General features: G+C 49.9%; 1 protein-coding gene across 1 annotated transcript; it reads right to left on the bottom strand.

The window, feature by feature from the left end:
* Positions 1–321: 321 nt before the first annotated feature.
* On the bottom strand, positions 322–10,276 carry LOC123425912 (senescence/dehydration-associated protein At4g35985, chloroplastic-like). Its single transcript, XM_045109676.1, has 3 exons — positions 9,970–10,276; positions 1,635–2,352; positions 322–1,542 (listed from the first exon to the last, which is right to left on the bottom strand). The coding sequence occupies exons 1-3, from the start codon at positions 10,274–10,276 to the stop codon at positions 1,518–1,520; spliced, it is 1,050 nt and encodes a 349-aa protein (XP_044965611.1). The 3' UTR covers positions 322–1,517.
* Positions 10,277–10,927: the final 651 nt, after the last annotated feature.

Genomic DNA, 10,927 nt, shown 5'->3' with positions numbered 1-10,927 from the left:
GGCTTCCGGTGTGGCGGTACTAGGCCAGTGGCGGAGGAGGGTGATCTAGTGCCCGTATTTCTGGAACTCCCATTCGCTGTTGTGTGCAACGTTGAACAAAATAAAGATGCTGGTCAGTATGAAGATTTCAAACAAGATGAACTTCGGCCATACAGGGACTGTGGTTACCTAGTGGGCACACTTGGCGAGTCTTGAGCCACCTGCTGATGCAGTGGAAGTGGAAAGCATGATTACAGACACCTGTAATGCACAAGAGCACAGCATGTTAGGTCTAGTGAAGGCAAGAATGCTACATTTATTGCACTATATTCGTTTCAGAAAGAAAAGAATTGACCTCAAAGACTGTCCAGGGGATATAGCTTGGCAAATTTACTCGGTCGCAACAAAATTTTAATGACTTCCATTATCAAATATCAAACATTCCAATTAATCACACCCACATTAACTGCCCAATGAGGACATGCTACTATCTTCTGGGTCAACACCTATTCAGGTCTTGACACTACAATTACATGACTAGATATAGCATCAACAAATTCATATCTCATGGATGACTGATCTACGCTGCGGCCATAAGCACCAGTGTAAAATTATCTTGTGTTCTCATTTTCTCACGGTCCACCAGCAATGGTCATCATTACTACTCAAGCTACAGTGTGGTGAGAGGATTTTCTTTTCACATATGGAAATACAAAACTTACAAGAATACAAGCTCATCGGAAACATAAGTGGTGTAACATGTAGAAAACAGGGGCTGTAATCCTGATTCCCCAACAAAGGCAACAATAACCCATAGTCGCCAGCTAAATATCAGCTAGAGTACTTAAACATGGAAATCTTGTAATAAAACCAGGCCCCTGTGTCTCACAAAAGATGTACCCAACTAAGAAGGAAGTTTTAGTCTTCTTCTTTTTTAGCAATATAAGTGGGTCTATTTCGTAGTAACCATACTCCGCCTCCCCTCCTGCGCACAAAATGGCACAGTTGTCTACCACGATGTCTGCACTGGTAAATGGTACATAAGCGTGGTGTGTCCGCGTGGTATATATATTGATCTTGTTTCGTGATATACTTAAGTTTGGCGTCATTTTCATGATTCACGCCGTGCAAATACATATTAACATGGGTCACATTCTATTTTAAGAAAAACGATGACATACAAACCCATCAAGCGAGGCAAGAACAATCTCTCCAGGCAATAGGTTGAAGAACTTCTTGCCAGCTTGTGAGTTAGCTAATGAACCTGTAAAATAACCAGTAACCTTCACGACTCCACACAGTATTCCAGCAGCCATTTCCTCGGACATTTTGGTCACCTTCTTAACCCTGCCAGGAACCACATGTACTGATTCTTTCTGACTGGCAGCAACCGTAATATTTGTCTGAAATTATGTCTTGTCCAAATCGTGTAATTAAGCCCAAGGATTACTTGACTAATTTGCACAGATTACCCTTGCCAATCATAAGTTTATTGAATTTTGGATTGGATGGAGTAGTAATCTAATCTTATCTGCCTACTACAAACTGTGATGTTCCCAAAACCTGAAACATTTACTCATTATGCATCACAAATCTTACTGCAAATTAAAAACACATTTGATATGAACAAGTGAGAAGCAAAGTGTAATACTTACATTTTGATCTGTTTGAGCATCTCTGGGCTGATCTCGGCCTCGGCGCCACCGGGCTGGATCCTCTTCCTGAGCACCTCGTTTCCCCACCGGAGCCTCTCCACGGTCATCTCGACGCACGAGAGTACCCCCTTGGCCAGGTTGTCGGCACCCACCGCGATCGCCTTCACCATGGAGCCACCGTACTCCTCAACGTTCGGCGCCACGGCCGTCCAGTAGGCGGCCCCCACCACCTCGCCGCGCACGATGTCGGCGAGCCCCTCGCTGCCGACAACGGAATGGGTCAAGAACCTTCTGTAGGTGGCGAGGACGCCGTCGAGGCGCGGGCCGGGGTCGGAGAGCGTGAGGCCGTAGTGGAGCGGGGCCGGGGCGTTGGGGGAGGTGGGGACGGTGAGGGCGAAGGAGTAGTGGCACGGGTCGAGCTTGACGGCAGAGACGTCGCGGGCGAGCGGCCACTGGATGGGGCCGAGCCGCGCGATGGCGGCGAGGGAGGTGCCGCCGGCGCGGATACGGAGCAGGGAGAGGTCGCCGGCGGCGACCGGGAGGCTGCGTTGGCGATCGATGAGGTGGAGGTGCGCGCGGGGGAGGCGGAGAAGCACGTCCTTCGAGGGCGCCGGCGCACCGGGGGACGACAAGATCTCGACCCGAGGTGGTTCAGCCGCAGCATCCCATGTGCTTGTGCTTGGATGGATGTTGGATCTGCTGCGCCGTCTCTCTCTTTCTACTTTTTTTTGCAAAACTACTAATGGCGCACCACCTACAAATGCGCCATTAGTAACGTTGGTTACTAATGGAACACCAGCTGGTGGTGCGTCATTAGTAGTTTTGCAAACAAAAATATATAGTAGTGGCGCACTGGGTGAATGGTGTGCCATTACTAGTTAAACTAGTAATAGCGAACTCTTCCCCGGTGCGCCATCAGTAATTTTGCAAAAAAAAATTATATAGTAGTGGTGCACCGAGTGTGTGGTGCGCCATTAGTGTCCATCACACTAATGGCACACCTGCACATGGTGCGCCACTGCTATATAGTAGTGCCGCACTACTTGTCTGGTGCGCCATTAGTGTCTATATCAGCTATAGCCCTTTTCCTAGTAGTGTAGAGTGAAAGTGAGGTAAAAACAGGTTGTGACAGGGCCGCCGCACCCTTAGGGTGGGAAACCATAAGGGTGGGCACCCTCCTGCCTCTCCTCCTATATATAGTGAGGGTTTTGGGGCTGATTTGAGACAACAATTGCCTCTCTTCACGGATCAGCCCTACTCCTCCTCCTCCTCCTCGTCCTCCGTAGTAATTGGCAAAGGTCTGTCAGAATACCACGCAGCTCCACCGTCACCACGCGGTCGTGCTGCCGGAGCTCTCCCTCAAGCTCTCCTCCCTCCTTGTTGGATCAAGGCGTTGGAGATGTCACCGGGCTGCACTTGTGTTGAACGCGGAGGCACCGTTGTTCGGTGCATATATCGAAATCCACCGCGTTCTAGCAACGCTTCCGCTTAGCGATCTTCAAACGTATGAAGATGCTCTACCTCTTTGCACGTTGGTGGTTTCCCCATAGATAGATCCTTGTGTGACATAGGATTCTTTTTGAAATTACTACGTTATCAATAGTGGCATCCGAGCCAAGGTTCTATTCATTGATTCTATGCATGGGTAGAAAACAAAAGTTGTGGGCACTGATTTTGTCAATTGCTTGTTGTTACTAGTCTTATCTTGATTCGGCGGCATCGTGGGATGAAGCGGCCCGGACCGACTTTACACGTACTCTTATGTGAGACTGGTTCCACCGACCGACATGCACTTGTTGCATAAGGTGGTTAGCGGGTGTCTGTATATCCCACTTTAGTCGGATCCGATTCGATGAAGAGGGTCCTTATGAAGGGTAAATAGCATTGGCATATCAACGTTGTGGTTGTCACGTAGGTAACAAGTGTTCTAGCTAGAAACCAAATCCGCCACGTAAAACTTGCAACATCAATTAGAGGACGTCTAACTTGTTTATGCAGGGTATGCTATGTGATGTGATATGGCCAAAAGGTTGTGATGTTACATATGTTATGTATGAACTTGATCATGTTCTTGTAATAGGATTCACGACTTGCATGTCGATGAGTATGCCAACTGACAGGAGCCAAAGGTGTTGTCTTCATTTATTGTATGAAATGCAACGCCATGTTATTACTGTACTTTATTGCTAAACTTAGTTATAGTAGTAGAAGTAATAGTTGGCGTGACGACTTCATGGAGACACAATGATGGAGATCATGTTGATGGAGATCATGGTGTTATGCCAGTGACAATGATGATCATGGTGCCACGAAGATGGACATCAAAGGAGCAAGATGATATTGGCCATATCGAGTCACTATATGATTGCATGTGATGTTTATCATGTTTCTCATCTTATTTCTTAGAACGACGGTAGCAAAGATAAGAAGATCACTCATTAAAATTTCGAGATATGTATTCCCCTAATTGTGCACCGTTGTAAAGGAGCGTTGTCTTGAAGCACCACATGATGATCGGGTGTGATAGATTCTAACGTTCGCATACAACGGATGTAAGCGAGTTTACACACGCAAAACACTTAGGTTGACTCGACGAGACTAGCATGTACATACATGGCCTCGAATACGGGAGACCCAAAGGTCGAACATGAGTCGTATGGATGATACGATCAACATGGAAATGCTCACGATCAATGACTAGTCCGGCTCACGTGATGATCGGATGCGGGCTAGTCGGCGTGGATCATGTATCACTTGGATGACTAGAGGGATGTGGATCTGAGTGGGAGTTCATTGAATAATTTGATTAGATGAACTTATCATGAACATAGTCAAAAGGTCTTTGCAATTTATGTTATAACTTGCGCTATAGCTCTACGGTTTTTAATATGTTCCTAGAGAAAACTTACTTGAAAGATAGAAGTAGGAATTATGTGTACTGGTTCCATAAACTAAGGATTGTCCTCATTGTTGCGCAGAAGGTTTATGTACTTAATGCACCACTCGGTTTGCTGAACCCCAAGCATGGTCTGTGGATGTTCCGAACATCCGACATACACGTTTTTGATAACTACATGATAGTTCAATGCATATTGCTTAAACGGCTTAGAATTGAGGCGATAAAGACGTTTCGAATGTTGCGGGACATACGAGATGGTCCAAGAGATGAAATTGGGATTTCATGCTCATGCCCTTGTTGATAGGTTTGAGACCTCCGACAAGATTCTTTGTCTACTAAATAAGGGAGAAAAGTTCAAGTCGTTGAGCATGTGCTCAGATTGTCCGAGTGCTAAAATCGCTTAAATCGAGTGGGAGTTGATCTTCCAGATGAGATAGTGATGGTTCTCCAAAGTCACTGCCACCAAGATATTAGAGCTTCGTGATGAACTATAACATATCAGGGATAGATATGATGATCCTTGAGCCAGTCGCGATGTTTGACACCGCGAAAGTAGAAATCGAAAAAGGAGCATCAATTGTTGATGGTTATTTAAACCACTAGTTTCAAGAAGGGCAAGGGAATGAAGGGATACTTCATGAAACGACAAACCAGTTGCTGCTCTAGTGAAGAGACCCAAGGTTGAACCCAAACCCGAGACTAAGTGCTTCTATAAAGAGGGGAACAATAACTAAATATGAACTACCCTAGATACTTGGTAGATGAGAAGGCTGGCAAAGTCGACAAAAGTATATTGGATATACATGATATTGATGTGTACTTTACTAGTACTCCTAGTAGCACCAGGTTATTAGATGCCGGTTCGGTTACTAAGTGTTAGTAACTCAAAATAAAAGCTATGGAATAAACGGAGACTAGCTAAAGGCGAGGTGACCATGTGTGTTGGAAATGTTTCCAAGTTTGATGTCATCAAACATCGCACGCTCCCTCTACCATCGGGATTAGTGTTAAACCTAAATAATTGTTATTTGGTGTTTGCATTGAGCATGAACTTGATTGGGTTTTGTTTATTGCAATACAGTTATTCATTTGAAGAGAATAATGGCTAGTCTATTTATTTGAATAATACCTTCAATGGTCATGCACCTAAAATGAATGCTTTATTGAATCTGGATCGTAGTGATACACATGTTCATAATATTGTTGCCAAAAGATACAAAGTAGTAATGATAGTACCACTTACTTGTGGCACTGCAGCTTGAGTTATATTGGTGTAAAACGCATGAAGAAGCTCCATACTGATGGATCTTTGGACTCACTCGTTTTTTAATCGTCTGAGACATGCGAACCATGCCTATTGGTATAAACGCATGAAGAAACTCCACACATGTCAGATTTCGGGCTCCGCAGAAACCTAAAGATTCGAACTCAGGGGCGTGCACAAAGATCTCTCACGGCCTAACCTCACCTTGCTCGCTACTCGATGGACGGGGCAAGGAACTCACTCAATGGTGAGGAAGACACAGAACACGGCTGTTTACCCAGGTTCGGGCCGCGGAGAAGCGTAATACCCTACCACTTCATTGGTGTATTGCCTCTCTTGGAGGTGGGTGAATGAACTAGTACAGTGTTCTTGAGGGATTCCAGAGGCTTGGTGTTGTGACCGTGAGAGAATGAATGAGTCGGATCCCCCTTCTACTAAGCAACCTATCCTCTATATATAGTGGCGGACCTAGTGATCTTCCCTTATCCTTTTGGCGGGAAGGGATCCCACAACGACCAATTTTGAAGGGGAACAGGGGAACATGCTCCCCTGCCGAAAGGTGGTCTTCGCGTGCAAAGTGACTGTCAATGCTGCTGGGACGGGCCCGGGGGTGATGTCTGCCATACAGGCTGGCGGCGATGATCTTGTTGCACCATAATGGAAACCTTTGGAAGATGCCCTCGGAATCCCGATACGTCCATGCCCCCTTTGCACTAAAGGGGAAATAGCGCTGCCGTGTTGTCCGCTGCTCGCCTGTCCTTCCTTCGTGTCATCCTTGACTCCTGAGGTCGGGCTCGTCTCGGAATATCTGCCACTCGGAGGGGTCCTGAGGAGGCCCCTCTTGATAACCCACAAGTATAGGGGATCAATTGTAGCCTTTCTCGATAAGTAAGAGTGGCGAACCCAACAAGGAGCTAAAGGTAGGACAAATATTCCCTCAAGTTCTATCGACCACCGATACAACTCTATGCACACTTTACGTTCGCTTTACCTAGAACAAGTATGAAACTAGAAGTACTTTGTAGGAGTGATAGGATGGGCTTGCAAGAAAGTAAAGAACATGTAAATAAAACTAGGGGCTGATTAGATAAAGAAACAACTACGAGTGTCTAACGTGTGTGGAAAAGTGGTGGTAGGAGTTGCGGAATTGTCCCTAAGCAATTGACTGCGTTACTAGATTGATAGCAAGTATCATGTGGGAGAGGCCTCTGCTAGCATGTCATCCCTTACTTGGAATTCTATGCACTTATGATTGGAACTATTAGCAAGCCTCCGCAACTACTAACGTTCATTAAGGTAAAACCCAACCATAGCAATAAGATATATTGGTCCCCCTTCAATCCCATATGCATCAATTTCTATGCTAGGTTTGAAGGTTCTGTCACTCTAGCCTGCCAATACATATTCCTATCAACATACAACTAACCCCTATGGTGTGATCCACGCGCGCGATCATATGATGGGCACCAAAGGACAGCAACATAACCACAAGCAAATTAAACTAATCATAGCAAATCATCAATCACCGATAGGACAACGATAATGTACTCAGACATCATAGGATAGCAACACATCATTGGATAATAATATGTAGCATAAAGCACCATGTTCAAGTAGAGGGTACAGTGGGTTGCGGGAGAGTGAACCGCTGAATATAGATGGGGGAAGATGATGGAGATGTTGGTGAAGATGACGGAGGTGTTGGTGTAGATCGCCGTCACACGACGATGTCCCGGGCGACATTCCGGCGCCCCCAGGAGAGAGAGGAAGAGAACCCCCCCTCCTTCTTCTTATTCCTTGACCTCCTCCCTAGATGGGAGAAGGGTTTCCCCTCTGGTCCATGGTCTCCATGGCGGCGGAGGGGCGAGAGCCCCTCCGAGATTGGATCTCTCTCTCTGTCTCCTTCTGTTTCTGTGCTCCCAGATTCTGCGTTTCACCGTTTCTTAAATTCCCAGAGATCCCTAACTCCGATTGGGCTGACATTTTAACATGATTTTCTTTCGGATATTATCTTTCTTGCGGCGAAAGAAGGGCTCCAACTGCCTTAAGGAGTGGCCACAAGCCCCCCTGCCGCGGGCCCACCCCCTGGCCGCGGCGACACGGCTTTTGGGCACTCCATGCATCACCTCGCATTGATTCTTCTTCCCAAAAATCACAAATATTCCAAAAAAATCCCGTAAGTTTTTATTACGTTTGGACTTTGTTTGGTATGGATATTCCGCGAAACAAAAAAATGCAACAAACAGGAACTTGCACTGGGCACTTGATCAATATGTTAGTCCCAAAAATAGTATAAAAAGTTGCCAAAAGTATATGAAAGTTGTAGAATATTGACATGAAACAATCAAAAATTATAGATACGACGGAGACGTCTCAGCCCCCTACGGGTCCTGATGTTGTTCCTCCTCGCGAGGCTGGGTCCCTCGCGAGGGCCTTGTCTCGAGTGGTGTCGGGCCCGTCAGTTTTCTTGATGAAGTGGGCCAACCCTGGGCCACAGGCAGGAAGGTCTGGGTACCCCCATTCCCAGAACACCGATAGTAGCCCCCGGGCCCGTGGCGTGCTCGCGTTGGCTTCTGGGCGAAGCCTTGGGGCAGGCCCGAAGCGCCGCGGGCCCTAATTTCCTGTGGGCCAGACCCTACAAATGACGAACTGAGAGCTCGTCTCCCCGTCTTATCCGTGCGAGACTAGCCTCAGCAGGGCTCACCGAACTACTTGACCCACATCTGTGAGCCACCCCCGTCTCCTGTCGACTTTGCTGTCGGATTACCCTCCTATGCGATTCTGGCTCCCTGCACCGAGCCCCCACGCGCCGCGTCATTTCTTCCGCTCATCCTCCCTGTCATGCTGCGAGAAGGGGGTAAAGGCGAAGGCTCGTTGGGCCCGACCATCTCGATGGCGCCTTGGCCCTCGTTGGGCCGGTCGACGATGGTGAACTTCGAGGGGTTGGAGAAGATCCGTCTCATGGTTGCGGCCGGCTCCAATGAGTGGGGGCCACACAAATCTGGCCAGGTTCGTGGCCTCGGGGTGAGTTGGCGACGCCCGCGGTTCCCCTTCACATCCAAGCTCTTCTTTCTGGCATGCTACCGCCATTCTCCAGCTTCCTCACTGAAGTGCTTTCGCATTACCAGTTCCACACGCTCCATCTTGACCCCAGTACTTTGGTTCCCTTTCGGCCTTCATGTTCTTGTGCGAGGCCTTTGTTGGTGTTACCCCTTGCGTGGCATTGCTTTGCCACTTCTTCTCCCTCGAATTGGTCTGTGAGGAGGAGTGCTCCGGGTGTGCGTCCTTGAAAACGGCCAACGCATCAGTCCCGGGGGCCCTTGACGCCAGCTCCTCCCCAAAGCAGGAGGGTTCCGCCGGAAGTGGGTGCAAGTCAAAACTACAGAGGCCAAAGTTATGTTCCAGCCCCAGCTGAATGCTGCAACACTGAATCGGGAGTGGAGGCGCAAGGAGCTTAATGACCCCCGGTCACGCCGGTCCTGACTCGGCTGGGAAAGTTGAAGCGAGCGGGGGTGACGATGGCGATGGTGGTGCGGGAGTTTATCTGTCAACAGATTGCTCCTCTCCAGCACCACTCTCGTCCGATGTGGGCCTACGCGTTACCTCGTGACCCAATGAGGATCTAGGTCCTACCTCTCTCCCAGGATGTCTTGTGTGACTTGCTCCGTCGGCTGACCGGTGACGATCCTTACGAGCTTCCCCAAACCGGCCTCCCATTGTACAACTTCAAGGCCCCTGAAGCTCTTGTCGCGGAGATGCTGATCTTCGATGAGTGGGGGTTCCTTCCTTGGGGGAATGCTCGCCCCCAGGCGGCCTCGACCCTCTTGGCCCAAGCCCACGAAAACTCTGGTTGTGCTGCCCCTCCCGCAGCCAGGGTGGGCGGTGCATCACCGCCCGCTCCCCTGGGTCTTGCTCCGGGTCGAGTCGGGGTTGGTGTTGGTGACTGACCGACTGCGGAAGTTGACGCCCCCGTCTTCAAGCCTCGGAAAAGGACCACTGGAACTCTTCGTGAGGCCACCATGTCGGTCGGAAGAGGAGGTCGCCTGAGGGCGGCGACCCCTCGACACGGTGGGCTCCCGTGAGGAAGAATTGAGTCGCCATAGACGAGTAAGCGCCCGTACCTCCCTTCGTCCTTTCTTTCTGGGCCACCCTTCTAAAACCTTGTCATGCACGCTCCCTGTTGGTGACAAAGGAAGAGGGTCGACGCCGCTCGCTCCCAAGGACGCCGAGCATCTTGTGGTTTCTATCCTTCCAGTCCGTGGGGTTCAACCTCCCGAGTGCCCCATACGTGAGCATCCCGCGGTCTTCCTCACCCGCGTCCTCCGGCTTCCCAGAGCATTGCCACTCCCCTTGCCTGGGGCCCCTCCTAGGGTCGTGTTCCGCCTCCCTTCTGGACCCCTTCTCCTCAGTGACGTGGGGCCTCACGGGGTCCTTCCTTCCAATGAAGCTCCCGCACGCGAGCCCCCAGTCCCCGAGCATGGAGTCTGGCCGAGAGGATCCTCGCGCGCCTCCCCTGTTCATCATGTAGAAAATGAGAGCTCTTGTTGGCCACTGGAGCCTTTTGGAGGTTCGCGTGCTGCGCCATGGGGTTTTCTCCGCACAGTGGCGAACGCCCTTCAGTGCCTTGGAGTGGGGCTTGCCAGCAATGGAGTCCGCCTGGAAGATGAACGTCGGCACCATGCGTTGGGGTGGCGCCAGCTTGAAGTCGCTGTGAACCTCAACCGCCTACAGTGCAAGCGCGCCTCTAGGGAGGCAGAGGGGTCCCTTGCCGCGGCGGAGGAGGCACGTGGGCGTTCTCTTTCCGAGGCTCAGGAGGATGATTGTCGGCGCTGGGCCTCCGAGGATCGCCACAGGGACCTTTGCGCCCGTAACGCCGATCTTGAAGAGCGGGCTCGGTCGAGGGCCGCGCTGGGGGGCCCTCCTGTCGAGTTCTTTCCTACCGGCGTGGGCCCTCGGGCACCCGCCGACTCGCTGGCGGTTGTAGAGGTGGAGCAGAACCTGGAGCGGGAGCGTCTAGAAATGAGGGAGCGCCAAGTGTCATTTGTCGAGGAATCCCGTGCCTCTTGTAAGGCGGCGCTTTTGGAGAGGATAGAGAAGGGGGTGGTGGAGGCCCAGCGTTGCCTTTTTCTT

This window comes from Hordeum vulgare, chromosome 2H (genome assembly GCF_904849725.1).
Source record: "Hordeum vulgare subsp. vulgare chromosome 2H, MorexV3_pseudomolecules_assembly, whole genome shotgun sequence".
Taxonomy (NCBI): Eukaryota; Viridiplantae; Streptophyta; class Magnoliopsida; order Poales; family Poaceae; genus Hordeum; species Hordeum vulgare.
The sequence above is the reverse complement of the archived record's forward strand: the minus strand, read 5'-3'. Positions and strand labels throughout refer to the sequence as shown.

Coding starts and splice junctions, on each gene's coding strand:
- LOC123425912 (XM_045109676.1), bottom strand. CDS start 10,276: ATGCTCGGGGACTGGGGGCTCGCGTGCGGGAGCTTCATTGGAAGGAAG. Junction 2,353..9,969: donor CTTTGTCACCAACAGGGAGC/GTGCATGACAAG, acceptor AAAAAAAAGTAG/AAAGAGAGAGACGGCGCAGC. Junction 1,543..1,634: donor ATGCTCAAACAGATCAAAAT/GTAAGTATTACA, acceptor TAAATGTTTCAG/GTTTTGGGAACATCACAGTT.